At 46.0% G+C, this 16,174-nt stretch overlaps 1 protein-coding gene across 4 annotated transcripts in view; it reads right to left on the bottom strand.

The window, feature by feature from the left end:
* Positions 1-16,174, bottom strand: part of ZDBF2 (zinc finger DBF-type containing 2) — a 94,751-nt gene that overhangs the window by 10,389 nt on the left and 68,188 nt on the right. For all 4 annotated transcript variants that reach the window (XM_073633379.1, XM_073633377.1, XM_073633380.1 and 1 more), the window contains one exon: positions 4,602-4,729. In XM_073633379.1, coding sequence (XP_073489480.1) covers positions 4,602-4,660 — 59 coding nt within the window. In that variant the 5' untranslated portion in view covers positions 4,661-4,729. The remainder of the gene's footprint in view (positions 1-4,601; positions 4,730-16,174) is intronic.

Genomic DNA, 16,174 nt, shown 5'->3' with positions numbered 1-16,174 from the left:
CCTTTGTTGGGACAGACAGTGTTTAAACCTAACCTAAGAGAACAAGTAAAACATAGGGAGAGATTTGTAATTTTTTTGTTCAGTTATTCTATGTGAATGAGAACATTGAACAAATTAAGTAGGTGTTATCCCAATTTGGATGCAAAAGTGGAAATACACTTTTTTTTTCACAAGAAAAATGTTTATTCGATTTTTACAGTACACAGTTGTTCACAGATATATTATTACATAAAATGTCACAAGATGATTGGTTTGCACATTTAAACAGAGGAGAGATGTGTAGAGCTGTTAAGTTACATCACATTAGGATATTGGTTCGTAGGTAGTAAGTTTCAGCAGTACTATTTAAGGAGGTCCTGGGGGAGGGGGGATGTCAGAAAAAGGCAGGATACGTGGAAGATAAGGGGGGGTGGGGAGGAGAGGGAGGAGGGGAGGGGGAGAAGAGAGAGGGGGGAGGGGGGAGGGGAGGAGGAAGGGGAGCGAAGGAGGGACCTCATCTACTTTGCTAAGCTCACAGAGCCCGACCAATGGATAAACATTCAGGAGGTCCTAGCAGTGGTATATTATTGTGGGGAAGGTACATCAGGCATAGGTGAGCTTATACAGTGGTAATACCAAGTTCAGTGTTAGACACCGTGAAGACACCCTGGGAGGTATAGCATCCTTCCAGTGGAAGAATATCTCTCTACGGGCATAAAAGGTAGCATAATTCAGGAATAGTTTAGTATATTTGCCCCTTACCCTAGAGTTGAAAACATTTAGCAGCATCGTTTTGGGGTCTGTTCCCAGCTTTAGGGAGGTATTCTGGCTAAGGGTGTCAGCTATCTCTGACGAATAGTCTCCAAGGCGGGGGCAGGACCATATCATATGAAAGAAGGAAGAAGACCTCTGATCACATCCAGGACAGGCCACCAGGGTGTTAGGATTCATAATTGTTAACCTCTTTGGAGTGTAGTAGGCTCTGTGGAGAAACTTGACCTGCATAAAACGGTCTCTGCCCGAGATCATGTTGGTGACAAAGGAAGATACACATGTCTCCTATTCCTCCTCTGACAGACCTGGGATGTCTAATTTCCACTTATTTAGGGTTTTTTCAAGTTTCTTCAAAGGAACTATGGACAAGTGAAAGTACAGGGAGGAAAGGGGTTTATCTACAATCTTGGCAGTAAGTAGTCCCTCCACAGAGTCTGATTTCAGTATGAGGTGCACTGGGAACTGTTTCCTATAAGCATGTCAAAGCTGGTAGTATCGAAACAGCATCCACCCTGCTAGTAAGTAGGCACTTTTTAGATCAGAGAAGGATCTCAATTTACCCCCCGTAACAAAATGCTTCAGTTTGACTATTCCCTTCCTTGCTCAGACCTGGGGGTCTGGAACAGTATTCATGTGTGGTTGGGATTGCCCCAAAGAGGGATGTGGGGGGAAAATGTCTCAAGGGAGCTAAAGCAGGTCCTAGCTTTATTCCATACTGTAATGGTTGTGCTCATCAGTGCCGTGATGCCAGGGTGAGATCTCGCCCCCCTGAACACCACGTTAACGAGAGAGGAGTATGAGCCCATTATGGCTGCTTCCAGGGCCACTGCTGGGTTGTCCTGTGGTTGGAAGAACCACCATCTGACCGTCAGCAGGACAGCCGCCCAGAAGTAGATCTGAAAGTCTGGTAGGGACAGGCCTCCCTGGGTAACGGGCAGCTGAAGGGTGGTAATGGCTAATCGTGGGGGCCTTCCGTTCCAAAAAAGGAGGATATTATACTTTTTATTTTGGTGAAGAATGAGGCTGGGGGGATCAAAGGGGTGTTTCGAAAAAGGTAGAGGAATTTGGGGAGATAAATCATCTTAACTAAGTTTACCCTACCCAGCGGTGACAGGGGGAAGGTCCTCCAGGTTATACATTTCTGCGAGAAGTTTTTAAGTAGTGGTTGGAGGTTCAGCTCATAGTATGAGGACAGCAGAGTACCAACCCGTACTCCCAAGTATTTAAATTTAGTTATCCAGTTCAGGGGGGTGCCTGTTGGCAGGTGGTAACCCAACGCATTTAGTGAGAAAAGGAGTGATTTCCCCCAATTAACCTTGATGCCCGAGAATTCGTCTATTATTTGAAGCGCTGGTGGGAGGGAGGAGATGTCCTTGAATAAGAGGAGGGTGTCATCGGCATATAAGGATATGGATTTTACACCGACTTGGATACCCTTTACTGAGGGGGCGGATCTAATGCGAGCTGCCATGGGCTCGATGGCTCCATGGCTAGCGCAAATAATCCAAGGGAAAGTGGACAACCCTGTCTGGTGCCCCTGGACAGGGGAAACGGCGAGGACAGCGAGTTATTTGTGCGTATACGGGCCGTGGGATTATGGTATAGCATCTGAACCCATCTGATAAAATGGGGGCCAAACCCAAATTTGCAAAGGACTGCCCAGAGGTAGTGCCACTCGACCGAGCTGAAAGCCTTTTCGGCGTCTAAGGAGGCAACTACCTCCGGGCCGTCCCCGCTTGCCCTAGAGAGATGTATAAGGAGGCGTCGAATGTTTATGTTGGTCCCCCTGCCTGGCATAAATCCAGACTGGTCCGCGTGCACCAATGCCGTAATCACAGTGTTCAATCGACCGGCCAGTACTTTAGCCAACAGCTTGGCGTCTACATTAGGGAGGAAAATTGGGCGGTACGAAGAACACTGTTCAGGGGGCTTACCAGGTTTAAGGATGACCACTATAACTGCCTCAGCCATTGTCGGGGGTAATGAATTCTCTTCCATGGCTTTTTGGAGCACTAATTTAAACGATGGTAGTATTTCCTCTGCATAAGTTTTAAAGAATTCGGCAGGGATCCCGTCCGGGCCCGGCGTTTTGCTATTTTGCAAGGAGGCTACTGCCCTCTGGGAAATACACTTTAAATCCTAAGGCCCCTTTCACACTGGGGCGGTAGGGGGCGTCGGCGGTAAAACAGCGCTATATTTAGCGCTGTTTTACCGCGGTATTCAACCGCTAGCGGTGCGGTTTTAACCCCCCGCTGGCGGCCGAAAAAGGGTCAAAACCCCTCGTATAGCGTGGCTATAGCCGCGGTATTACCGCGGTATAGCCGCGCTGTCCCATTGATTTCAATGGGCAGGAGCGGTTTAGGAGCGGTGAATACACCGCTCCTTCACCGCTCCAAAGAAGCGGCTGACAGGAGATTTTATTCTTCTCCTGCCAGCGCACCGCTTCAGTGTGAAAGCCCTCGGGCTTTCACACTGAACAAACAGCGGAGGCTGTTTAGGGGCGGTTTGCAGGCGCTATTTTTAGCGCAATAACGCCTGCAAACTGCCCCAGTGTGAAAGGGGTCTAACTGAACTTGTCTGTAAAATGCTAAAATTGATTCTAGGTACAGTAAAATAGTAAGTAATTACGGTCCTACTGTTAGATTAGCTGGTAAAGCAGTCATGGCCATAGTAAAATAAGCTAACCCCAAGCCATCATTTGGTAGAGATTGTGATGCTGGTCTTTTTGGAAGCACCTCCCTCCACTCTGCAAACTGCTGTTTTTTAATATGTGACCATCTTCCACAATGAGTGCTTTCCTATCTAAACTGTGAAGCCAAATACATGATTACATACATTTTTGGTTCAAATGCCAATTTTTAATCATAAGTAAAAATGTTTTAATCAACCTGATAATATCTTATATTGTCTCTGATGACTGTACTTTCATCTCTCTGTGAATATATATTGTTTATATTATGCTATGAATAATGAACCAAGTATCCTGTATAACGTTACATTGATTTTACTGTACATCTTTTTGTATTCATTTAATCTATGAAACTCATATGAGTTCTTTAATTGTCAGAATACCTTAAAATACATTTTCAAATGAATGCAGAAATGCAGTGTGTTCTTTTTTTCATTCAATTTCTGTGCCTTGTACTTCTTAACCACTACTTTTTAAAAGTAACTTTATTTTTCATTGTTTTCTATCATTCTGGTTATTTGCAAACATAGCCCCAGTTTTTATCCTGTAGGGTTAGAGGCAATTGTTTCTGTCTTATCAAAAAGATCAAACGTTAAAGAACAAATAATTTTTTTCAAAATTATTGGTGGAAAACCTGTGGATATTTTTTTTTTTTAAATTTCACTCTCAGCTGAAAACTAGGATTATTTACTAGGCAAAAGGGGGCTATTTTTTTAGAGATGGTGGACATTGTTGGACAGTTGTCAACTGGGCAGGAAGTGAAGGGAATTCTAATCAAAGGTTCAAAGAGATATATACATTAGCTACACACCATATGGTACATATAACAATTTTACTTATAGGAGTGCTGAAAGAATCTAATTGATGGCACAATCATTCATGAAAAAAGGTGCATGTCCAGGTATAGGTCCATTCATTATAAAGGATGTCGATTTTCACTGGAATGATCAGTACAAAAAGCCAACATTTTAGAACCATGTAGGGTCCCTTTATTAGGGCAGCATGACAAAAACCCTTTTTCCACCCTATTCAGACAAATAAAACTTAACAAGGCTTCCACTTTAGTTCTAAAAATGAACCACCAATTTTGGTTCTGTAGGTTCTCATAAATACCATACTAAGATAGCAGAAGGTATGTTGTGACAAAATAATCTCTTACCTAGTATCATGGTAGTTTTGAGGATGGTAGAGATGAACATCCTGCAAGAATCGCTCCATCAATGCGCTTGTAGTAAATCGATTCTTATGCAGCCTGGATACTCGTCTGTGCTGGTCACTTGCAAGGTGCTAGAGAGAAGATTAAACAATAAATATAGTAAATTAAATTACATTAATACCAGGCAAAAAAAAATGCAAATGCAAAACAAAATGTATTTTCTGTATCATTAACCAGTGTTGCTGACCGCCCGTATCTTCACGTGCAGCCCGTAAAAACAGGGCACTTTTCTCCTGCCCGTAAAAGCCCGTAGCAGGAGAAAAGTGCCAGTAAAAATGGCTGTGATCAGCTCAGATTGGAAGTACGCATGCGCATTTCCTGGAGATGCCCAAGTCAATCCGAACCGATCTTGTATTTCATTGGCACCGGGGGGCAGGTCTGACAGACCAGGCTGTGCGAGCATGGCACGGAGTAAAGATGTCACCACCACACCACGCCAGCCCAGGAGCCGAGCGAGCCGAAGCTGAAGGCTGCAGTGCTGCTATTGAGTGTGAGATACTGGGAGTCTGTGCTGCGAGTGCAGCTTTATGGTCATGTGTTCTAGTGGGGACTATTTAGAACTCACACTCCTGGTAGAATGGCATCTGCTGACTCCATGGCTCTCTTGAGACAAGTCTGGTAAGAGAAAGGTATTGGTATGGGACGGGTAGGTTGGGAGAGTCCGTGGTTTTACTGCATAGAAAGCAGTTACCAGATGAGCGGCAGTGCCTGATGAGATTTTAAAGTATCACAGATCAATGTCCACAACCTCTAACCACCTCTTGTATCCTGTCCGCAGCCTTTAAACACCACCTCCCGTATCCTGTCTGCAGCCTTTAACCACCACCTCCTGTATCCTGTCTGCAGCTTTTAACCACCACCACCTCCCATATCCTGTCCGCAGCCTTTAACCACCACCTCCTGTATACTGTCCGCAGCCTTTAACCACCATCTCCTGTATCCTGTCTGCAGCCTTTAACCACCACCTCCTGTATCCTGTTCGCAGTCGCTAACCACCTCCTGTATCCTTTCCGCGGCCTTTAACCACCACCTCCTGTATCCTGTCTGCAGACGCTAACCACCTCCTGTATCCTGTCTGCAACCTTTAACAACAACCTCCCGTATCCTGTCCACAGCCTTTAACCACCACCTGACGTATCCTGTCTGCAGCCTTTAACCACCACCTCCTGTATCCTGTCTGCAGCCTTTAAGCACCACCTCCTGTATCCTGTCCGCAGCCTTTAACCACCACCTCCTGTATACTGTCCGCAGCCTTTAACCACCACCTCCTGTATCCTATCCGCAGCAGCTAACAACCTCCCGTATCCTTTCCGCGGCCTTTAACCACCACCTCCTGTATCCTGTCCACAGCCGCTAACCACCTCCCGTATCCTGTCCGCAGCCTTTAACCACCATCTCCTGTATCCTGTCCACAGCCTTTAACCACCTCCTGTATCATGTCCACAGCCTTGAACCAATGCTTGTATCATGTCTGCAATCTCTCAATATCTCCTGTATCATGTCCTCAGTCTCTGACCGTCTCCTGTACTATGTCTGCAGTCTCTGACCATCTCCTGCATGATGTCCTTAGTCTCTGACCATCTCCTGTATGATGTCCGTAGTCTCTGACCATCCCCTGTATCATGTCCTGAGTCTCTGAGCATCTCCTCTATCATGTCCTCAGTCTCTGACCATCTCCTGTATCATGTCTGTAGTCTCTGACCATCTCCTGCATCATGTCCTCAGTCTCTGACCCTCTCCTGTATCATGTCTGCAGTCTCTGACCATCTCTTGTATCATATCTGCAGTCTCTGACCATCTCTTCTATCATGTCTGAAATCTCTGACTATCTATTGTATCATGTCTGCAATCTCTGACTATCTATTATATCATGTCTGCAATCTCTGACCATCTCTTGTCTTGAATCATGTATGTAGTCTCTGAGGGGAGCTCAGAGAGGAGTCAAGAGTGAAGGCGCTGCCGGGATGGGGGTCACGGGAGGAGTCAAATGTGTGTGGACTATGGGGAGGAGTCGCAAGGCCAGTGTAAGGTGGGAGTGAATACAATAACGTAAGGGGGAACTGATATAAGGGTTCCCTCATATCAGTAACCCCCCCCCTTGCCTTAGTGTATTCACTCTGCGGAAGGTGGTCTCTGGTCACCAGAGTGGTGCACCCCCCCCCCCCCACATCAGAGTACCCTGCTTTTTACTAAGTCTGCATGATTCCCTCTTACAGTGCAAGGGGGGACTCTGCAGACCTGGATGTAAAGGGGAACTCTAATGTAAAGGACAATGCTGCAGACCCTAATATAAGTGGGAAGTCTGATGTAAAGGGGAATGCAGTGGACTCTGATATAAGGTGGTCTCTGGTCCCCAGAGCCCCCTCTTACATCAGAGTTCCCCCGTAGATCATGATCTGCAGCATTCCCCTTTACATCAGAGTTCACCTTGCACTGTAAGAGGAAATCCTGCATACTCTGATGTATGGGGGAACTCTGCTAGGTTATAGTAACCTGACCTTCATGTAAATTGAGAAATATAGTTTTTGACTTTTGTTTTACCTTTAACACATTGCGAATAGCACTAGCTACATGATTATAGTTGAAATATTGATATTTGCATTGTGTTGCACTGAAAATGGCCATTTTATGTATTTTTTTGCAGGGTCAGTAAAAAAATGCGGATCTGTCAGTAAATGTCATGATTTTCGCCAGTAAAAAAAATTGGTGCCGTTTGTAAATTTTGGCATCCTGCCAGTAAGGCCCTTATGCTCATGTGCGTTTTTACAGACGCTTTTAGGAGCGTCTTTTGAAGCTTAAAAATGCCTCTCCATGTTAGCCTATGGCATCATGTCCACCAAGGCGTTTTTGAGCTGTAAATGGCATAGGCGTTTTTAACCTCCCTGACGGTATTCCCGAATGTGGCTCGGGGTTAAATTTCGGCACCATTAGCGGTAACCCCGAGCCAAACTCGGGATTACATCTCAGGATCCTGGTGCAGTGTTACTTACCTTGTCCCCAGGATCCTGCGATGTCCCTCTGCGGTGTCTGCAGGCTCTGTCCTGTGCCCGAAGCATCTCTATGCCAGGCTCCGTCCCCTGCGAGCGTTGCGATGCACGGAGGCGGAGCCTGGCGGCAAATTACAGAAAATGTAAAAATCATAACACATACAGTCAGTGGTGTATTTAGGTTTTGTGCTGCCCTAGGCCTGACTAAACGCATGCACCCCCCTAATTTAAATACGACCCACCCCATCCTGCCGAGGCCACACCCCTTCCTGTTTAAGACCCACCCTATCATCTGTAAACAACACCCCTTCCTCTTTAGGCTCATTTGGCACCTTTCAGGGGGGGAACGGGTACCTGTTTCTGACAGGTACCCTTCCCCCCTTCCGGGAGACTGTGCTATCCCCTCTGAAGTTTGCCCCCCCCTCCTTCCTCCACTGGGCCATTCAGAAAGTGCAACGTGCTTCATACATGTGCAGTAGGGAACCGGTCGGTTTCCCTTACCATGAATGATAGTGGCAAAACCCGAGAGCCAATCCGAAAATCAGCTGAGGTGACGACATCGCTGGATCCCTGGACAGGTAAGTGTTCTAATATTAAAAGTCAGCAGCTACAGTATTTTTAGCTGCTGAGTTTTAATGCTATCACGGGGGGTCTCACTGTGCCCATCAATTGCAGCCTCACTATGCCCCATCAAACGCAGTCACTGTGCCCATCAAATGCAGCCACTGTGCCCATCAAATGCAGCCACTGTGCCCATCAAATGCAGCCACTGTGTCCATCAAACGCAGCCACTGTGCCCATCAAACGCAGCCACTGTGCCCATCAAACGCAGCCACTGTGCCCATCAAACGCAGCCACTGTGCCCTCAAACGCAGCCACTGTGCCCATCAATTGCAGCCACTGTGCCCATCAATTGCAGCCACTGTGCCCATCAATTGCAGCCACTATGCCCATCAAACGCAGCCACTGTGCCCCATCAAACGCAGCCACTGTGCCATCAAACGTAGCCACAGTGCTATCAAACGTAGCCATTGTGCCATCAAACGCAGCCACTGTGCCCTTAAACGCAGCCACTGTGCCATCAAACGCAGCCACTGTGCCCTCAAACGCAGCCACTGTGCCCATCAAATGCTGCCACTGTGCCCTCAAACGCAGCCACTGTGCCCATCAAATGCTGCCACTGTGCCCTCAAACGCAGCCACTGTGCCCATCAAATGCTGCCACTGTGACAATCAAATGCAGCCACTGTGCCCATCAAATGCAGCCACTGTGCCCATCAAATGCAGCCACCGTGCCCATCAAACGCAGCCACTGTGCCCATCAAACGCAGCCATTGTGCCCTCCAACGCAGCCACTGTGCCCATCAAATGCTGCCACTGTGCCCATCAAATGCAGCCACTGTGCCATCAAACGCAGCCATTGTGCCCTCAAACGCAGCCACTGTGCCCATCAAATGCAGCCACTGTGCCCATCAAATGCAGCCACTGTGCCCATCAAATTCTGCCAGTGCCCATCAAATGCTGCCAGTGCCCATCAAATTCTGCCAGTGCCCATCAAATGCTGCCAGTGCCCATAACATTGATATACTTTATTAAATCACTGTACCTGCTGTCCTGGGGGTTTCCCTCGTGCTCCTCTCTCTCCTCCTGACGTCACAGCCCCAGGGCCAAGGAGAAGATGCAGTGCAGGGGAGGGTAGGCGGAGCTTAAGGCTCCACCTGTCACCTGTTGCTTATGGGGGCGCGAGTGACACACGCCGCCCTCCCGCATGAGATAAAGTCCCCCCACCCGTCTTGCTGATTCCCGGCTCCCGCTGCCCGCACACTTGCAGCCCACGGCGGCCGGCTTTCTGTAGCGGCGCCGTGGTGTATGGGCATGCTTGTCGGAGAGTAGGGGGGCGTGAGATACATGCCCCCATCCTCTGCCAAGCACGCCCATACACAGTGGCGCCGCTACAGAAAGCCGGCCGCCGTGGGCTGCAAGTGTGCAGGAGGCGGCAGCGGGAGCCGGGAATCAGCAAGACGGGTGGGGGGGGGCTTTATCTCATGCGGGGGGCGGCCCTTTTTGCCGCCCCCCGCAAAGTGCCGCCCTAGGCCTAGGCCTTGTCGGCCTAGGCCAAAACACAGCCCTGCATACAGTACTGTATTCTTACAGATTACAGTACTGTATGAAATCATTGCACATCCCTTTTGTCCCCAGTGCTTTGTCCAATGTCCTGCATGCAGTTTTATATTATATATACTGTTCTTTCTGCCTGGAAACTTGAGATTGTCCATAGCAACCAAAAAGTGTCCCTTTATGTCAAAAGTGGCTTTAGACCTGCTAGAAAACAGTGATAGTAAATTAGAACACTTGCAGAATTGAGCGATAGTGAATCGTGGGGAAATTTATTTTATTATTATTATATTATTATTTTTTTTAATCATTTATATTTACTTATTATATTATAATTTATGATTTTGTGTTTCAAACTTCATCATACCCGGGATGTCTACTAGACTTTTGTTTGGACAGATTTAAGTGTGTTATTGTTAAGAATTACAGGCCTACCATATAAAACGCCAAATTTCCATGCAAAATAATTGTACCGTTTCAGCACCTAAAATCCAAAATAATCATACCGCCAGGGAGGTTAAGCTCCAAAAAAACCCCACAACCAGCGCGTTCTGAGGCGCGACGCTAGAGCTATAAAAATGCCAGACACTCAAAGACACGGGCTAACACTGTATACAATGTTAAGCTGTGTTTTTGGCATCTGCGTTTTTAAGCTATAAAAATTTGATAGGTCACTGTAATGTCTGGAATCACAGGAAATTCCTGTCTGGACATTACCCAAAAGTCCTTTGCATAGTTACATAGTTAGTCAGGTTGAAAAAAGACAAGTCCATCCAGTTCAACCTTAAAAACAATAAATAAATAAAATAAAAAATATCGTACAATCCAATATACCCAATTTTATACCCTCAGTTGATCCAGAGGAAGGCAAAAAACCCCAGCAGAACATGCTCCAATTTGCTACAGCAGGGGAAAAAATTCCTTCCTGATCCCCCAAGAAAGGATTTTCCGTGGATCAACTTTACCTATAAATGTTAGTACCCAGTTATATTATGTACATTTAGGAAAGTATCCAGGCCTTTCTTAAAGCAATCTACTGAGCTGGCCAGAACCATCTCTGGCAGGAGTCTATTCCACATTTTCACAGCTCTAATGCCCCGTACACACGATCGGACATTGATCGGACATTCCGACAACAAAATCCATTGATTTTTTCTGACCGATGTTGGCTCAAACTTGTTCTGCATACACACGGTCGCACAAAGTTGTCTGAAGTTCCGATCGCCAAGACCACGGTCACGTACACCACGTACGACAAGACTAGAAAAGGGCAGGTCCGAACCAAGCGCGGCACCCTTTGGGCTCCTTTTGCTAATCTCGTGTTAGTAAAAGTTTGGCGAGAGACGATTCACGCTTTTTCAGACTCATGGCTTTCAGATCGTTTTCTGCTGTTCAGTTTGTGCTTGTGGGTTTGTATCTGGTCTTCAGTGCGTGCAGCGAGTTACGTGTGACTCTGTCATTGTGTTCTTGTTCGTTCATTACTGTTTTTCAGGTCACTCTTCAAAGGCCTTGCTGTTCTTCAGTGCGTTCTGTTAATTCGTTCTGAGCAGCCGACCGTTTTCTAGCCATGTTGCGTATACGTACTCCTTGTAGAGTTTGTGCTGTGCGGGAGCTTGGTGTTGGGGTCCTTACCAGTCCATGAACAGGGTGGGGAGGAGTTCATGGACCAAGAATTGGTTGCTCCAGCGTGACCAGTTCTGTCACATGCCTTTGCTCTGTGAGATCCGTGAGAATAATCCTGATGATTTCAGGAACTTTCTGCGGATGGCAGACCCAGTATTTCACCGTTTGTTGGCTTTGCTGACCCTTATATTAGCAGGCAGGATACCTGCATGAGGCAAGCCATCACTCCGGAGCAGAGGCTCATCGCCACCCTGCAGTACTTGGCGACGGGGGAAGCCTGCAGGACCTCAAGTTCTCGACAGGCATCTCCCCCCAGGTTCTGGGGATCATTATCCCAGAGACCTGTTCTGCCATCATCCAGGTCCTGCAGAAGGACTATATTAAGGTAAGATTTTTATCCTTTAACATCACATTTTATTGTATTTAATGTTTGCTAATGTATTGTATTTCTTTCCTTATTCCCTAATTACCATGATTGTAATATGCTGTGAATGTCCCATTTGTCCTCATGCATGCTGTTTTTTTTATTTGTTTTTTTGTCCTTCATGCATATTTGCCTTCACTTACCTCCCCAGCATGCTCTCCTGGCCCTATATTTACCTCGTGTAGTCACTTAACAATGTATTTTGTCAGCTCCATAGTAGTGCTGTACCCCAAACACCCCCTAAAATGTGGTAAATTGGGATTTGTGCTTTAAATTCAGGCAGAGTACCAGAGGCTTTTTTTTTGGTGTCCCCAAATCATTTGGAACCCTCCCTCCCCCCAACTGCTAAGTCAGCTTATACCAATCATGTATCTGCTGACTTTGCAAAACCCATACACACTATACCTACCTTTTTTGTGGTCATATTTATGGATGAATTCCCCAAAGCATGTAGTGCAAGGGCCTGCCTGAATACTTTTAAATGTTAATGTTTAAAGTTTTTGTATCCTTTTATTATCTTGATAGGTAATAGCAGAATGTCAAAATGTGCTAAAATGTGTACAGTGTGTATTTATCTCTTTGTATTATGATACTTCTTACCTGTCCATTGGGCTGCCAATAGTTGTAACGTAAGGAGGGGCTGGCCAAAGTAATACACATTATTTAGGCATTCATCTCTAAATGAAGTGGAGAGGGTTACCTGTCCAAAACATCTCCCCCCCTAAAATGTTAGAAATGGCCCATGGGGGGGGGGGGAATCTGATAGGTGGACCTTATACCTTTGTCTTTAAATACTCCCTAAAATAAATGTTATACTGATGTTGGCCAAGAATGTTTGTGTCTAATCTGCTTTCCATGTTTATGTGCAAAATGATTAATTTCCTTTTCTTGTTTGACTCCACAGTTTCCTTCCAACCCACAGGAATGGCAGACTGTGGCCTCCCACTTTGCCCAGCGGTGGGACTTTCCTAACTGCGGAGGGGCAATTGATAGGAAACACGTCCACATCGTCCCACCACCCAACTCAGGGTCATGCTATACTATAAGGGGTTCAATAGTATTGTGATGTTGGCGGTGGTGTCGGCTACTTACGAGTTCCTGTATGTGGACGTGGGGAAGAATGGCTGGATGTCCGATGGTGGAGTCATCGCCCAGACGGAGTTCTACAGGCATCTCCAGAATGGCAGCTTGGATCTGCCACCTCCAGAAGACAATGTGGAAGGACTCCAATTCGTCTTCGTTGCGGATGAAGCATTTGCGCTGGGGGACCATCTTATGCGGCCATTCCCTATGAGGACCCTCACCCCGGACCAGAGGGTTTTTAATTACTGGCTGGCCAGAGCCAGAAGAGTGGTGGAGAACACGTTTGGAATCATGGCCAGCCGGTTCCGCCTATCTCTTACACCCATACATATGGCGGAGTATAAACTCAATCACATCATCCTGGTGTGCTGTGTTCTACACAACTTTTTAAGGAAAAATTCTGCCAACTATGCTGGCTCAGTTGGGCCTGAAGCCGGAATTCATAATGAACCAACCCTGACGGCGCTTGAAAGTGGCCGTCCTGGCTTGCCCCCCCTGAGTGCCCACGAGGTCCGTCTTAGATACCTAGAATACTTTGCGGGTAGGGGGCCATCAATATGCCAGACAATGTCTGAAACATTTTTTAAATAAAAAAATCATTTTAACTACTAAAATCTTTGGTGACATTTACTGCTTGTGTTTTTTATTTAGCTGACCCTGACAGAAATGTGGGGAGTCCTGAAAATGGCCTGATTGTGTAACATTACAAAGCACTGTTGGGTGTTATTTACTAAAGGAAAATACACTTTGCACTACAAGTGTACTTGAGACTGTACTGAAACTGCACTTGTAGTGCAAAGTGGATTTGCCCTTAGGAAATAACCCCCATTGTCACTGAAAGCACCAATTTTAGCACAGCAAAAGTTTTGGAACATTGAAACAATAATCCACACATTCTTGATTATCAATCTTTTTAATACCAGCCCATCACATGTGCATTTATCAAAGGTTTTTAAAACAAACCAACATGTTTGTTGTATAACAATTTGTTTGGTCACATTACTAAAAGTAGAAATGTCCATTTAAGGTAAAACAGGCATGTTTAAAACCAACAAGAAATACACAAATCTGGAACTTACAAAGTTCAACTTTTGTAGAAGTTGAACGCAATATCAGACATGAGTATTTCTAAACTGTGTTTGATATTGCATTCAGATGGGGTGAAGTCACCCCTGGAAAAGCCAAATTTTGAAGATGCACACAAATTGCCGAATGTCAACATGTGCTAGCTGCCATCATGGGGGATCAAGGGACATGTTTTGGGGGTGCAACCCCTTCCTCTCAGCTACTTTATTATTGAGGATGGGGTTGCACCCCCAAAACGCGTCCATTGATCGCCCGTGATGGCAGATAGCACATGTTGACACACTGTGTGCATCCTCAAAATTTGGCTTTTCTCGAATATGTCCAAAAATAAGAGAAATTTTGAGATTACAAAAAGCACAAAAGAGGGAAGGGATTTGGAGGTGTTTCAAACTCGCCATAAAACATCAATGATGTTCTTCATTTTTTTTTTAACATCATTGATGTTTTTCTGGATGTTTTCCAAGTCCCTATTACACCCCATGATCTTCCCGATCAGGATCTGTGCACTTTCACTGGTGAAATTATCTGGATCCACAACATCATGATCACCTAAAAATATAGAAACAAAAACATACCATGTATTATAAATATGCCAGCATCCATCTCTTACCTGAGCCTGTGGTCGCAGACACTTACCTGTTGTGGTGACTATTTCCACCACGTCTCCCTCCTCCTGCTGCTCTGCTTGTCTTTGGGGGATTTCCCCTTCTTCCTGAGGTGGGGGGTCTCTGGTCTCCAGGGGTGAGTGGTGTCCTCCGAGTCTTTTCTCCCCTATGTAAAAAAAAAATAGGTATACTTAGCACACAGATATTCCATGGCAGAAATAGGAATATGAAACATTGCTTGGAAGTGGGGTACAATTGTCTATTTTGGCACAGTTCCAAGATGAAGAAATATTTTTTCCCTTTGTCAAGCTTGAATACCTGTTTTGTACAAGCTTCACAGATGGAGACACCCCTATACTATACACTGGAGCAACTGTGTGGGACACCCTAATAAAAAGGGTGTTCTGGTGTCCCACACTAGTGCTCCAGTGTCCAGATGTGTAAACAGCTGCTGAGTGTCCTCTCCTTACACAGAATCTAGTTTGCATTACATTCTACTTACAAACCCATCTAGGCACCAACATTATTTGAATAGAAGTAGGGCCGAAAAAATGTATTCAAATGCATATGGCCAAAACAATGGTGTTTTCTAGGCTGAATGAACAATGTTTCATACGAACGAACAATGTGCCCATGAACATGAAAGTTGCCATTTTAAACTGTACAACGGTAAAGAAAAGCACATGGAGCAGCACCAAAGTAATAAAAAGAAAGAATAGGAACACAGGACAACTACTTACTTTTTTGCAGCACTCTCCTGATCCTTCTGTACTGCTTGTGCTCCCTTAATTTCAGGTCCGACCACCACTTCCTGAGCTGATCCTTGGATCGTCGTACCCCAAAATTCCGGTGCAGACTCTTGACCACTTTCGCCATGATCTTGGCCTTTCGGACTTTGGGGTTGGGGTAAGGTCCACACTTCCCGTCATAGTCGGCCTTCTTCAGGATATCCACCATCTCCAACATCTCCCCAAAGGACATATTTGAGGCCTTAAATCGTCTCTTTCTGGATCCAGACGTTTCAGGCTCCGGGCTTTCCTCCTCCTCGTTGGTGTAATTATCTGACACCTGCTGTTTCTCCGCATGTGCTCTTCCCCACTGCGCCGAACGAGAAGGGGTGGGGAATAGACTAGAAAGAACATCAGGGGTGGGCGGAGTTTCACGCATGCGCAGTGTATATAAAGGGTAACACGCGTGCGTCTTGCGTACGATCTGTGAGCGGAGGAAGAAGTATCAGAGGCACCGATCGTGATAACGAAGGTAAGATTTAAAATTGGGCCTATACTGCTTATAGATTGAGGCCTATATTGGGACAAGATTAGGAGACTTTAGCCTGACATTAGGGTTTGTCTTGTCTTGTGTATTGCAGATAAAATGGATGGCTTCAATGACCACAACTTCCTCCCCCTGTTCATAGACAAATACAGGGAGCTGCCCTGTCTGTGGCAGGTGAAACATCCTCATTATAATCATAAACGAAAGAGGCAGGCAGCGCTGGAGAAACTGCTGGAGTTGGTGAAGCCGGTGGTCCCCACAGCAACCATCCCCTATTTAAAAGCCAAAATTGGTGGCCTGAGGAGCACTTATCTTAGGG

The sequence above is a fragment of the Aquarana catesbeiana genome, linkage group LG06 (genome assembly GCF_042186555.1).
Source record: "Aquarana catesbeiana isolate 2022-GZ linkage group LG06, ASM4218655v1, whole genome shotgun sequence".
Taxonomy (NCBI): domain Eukaryota; kingdom Metazoa; phylum Chordata; class Amphibia; order Anura; family Ranidae; genus Aquarana; species Aquarana catesbeiana.
Note: the sequence above shows the minus strand (reverse complement) of the source record. Positions and strands in the feature narration are given on the sequence as shown.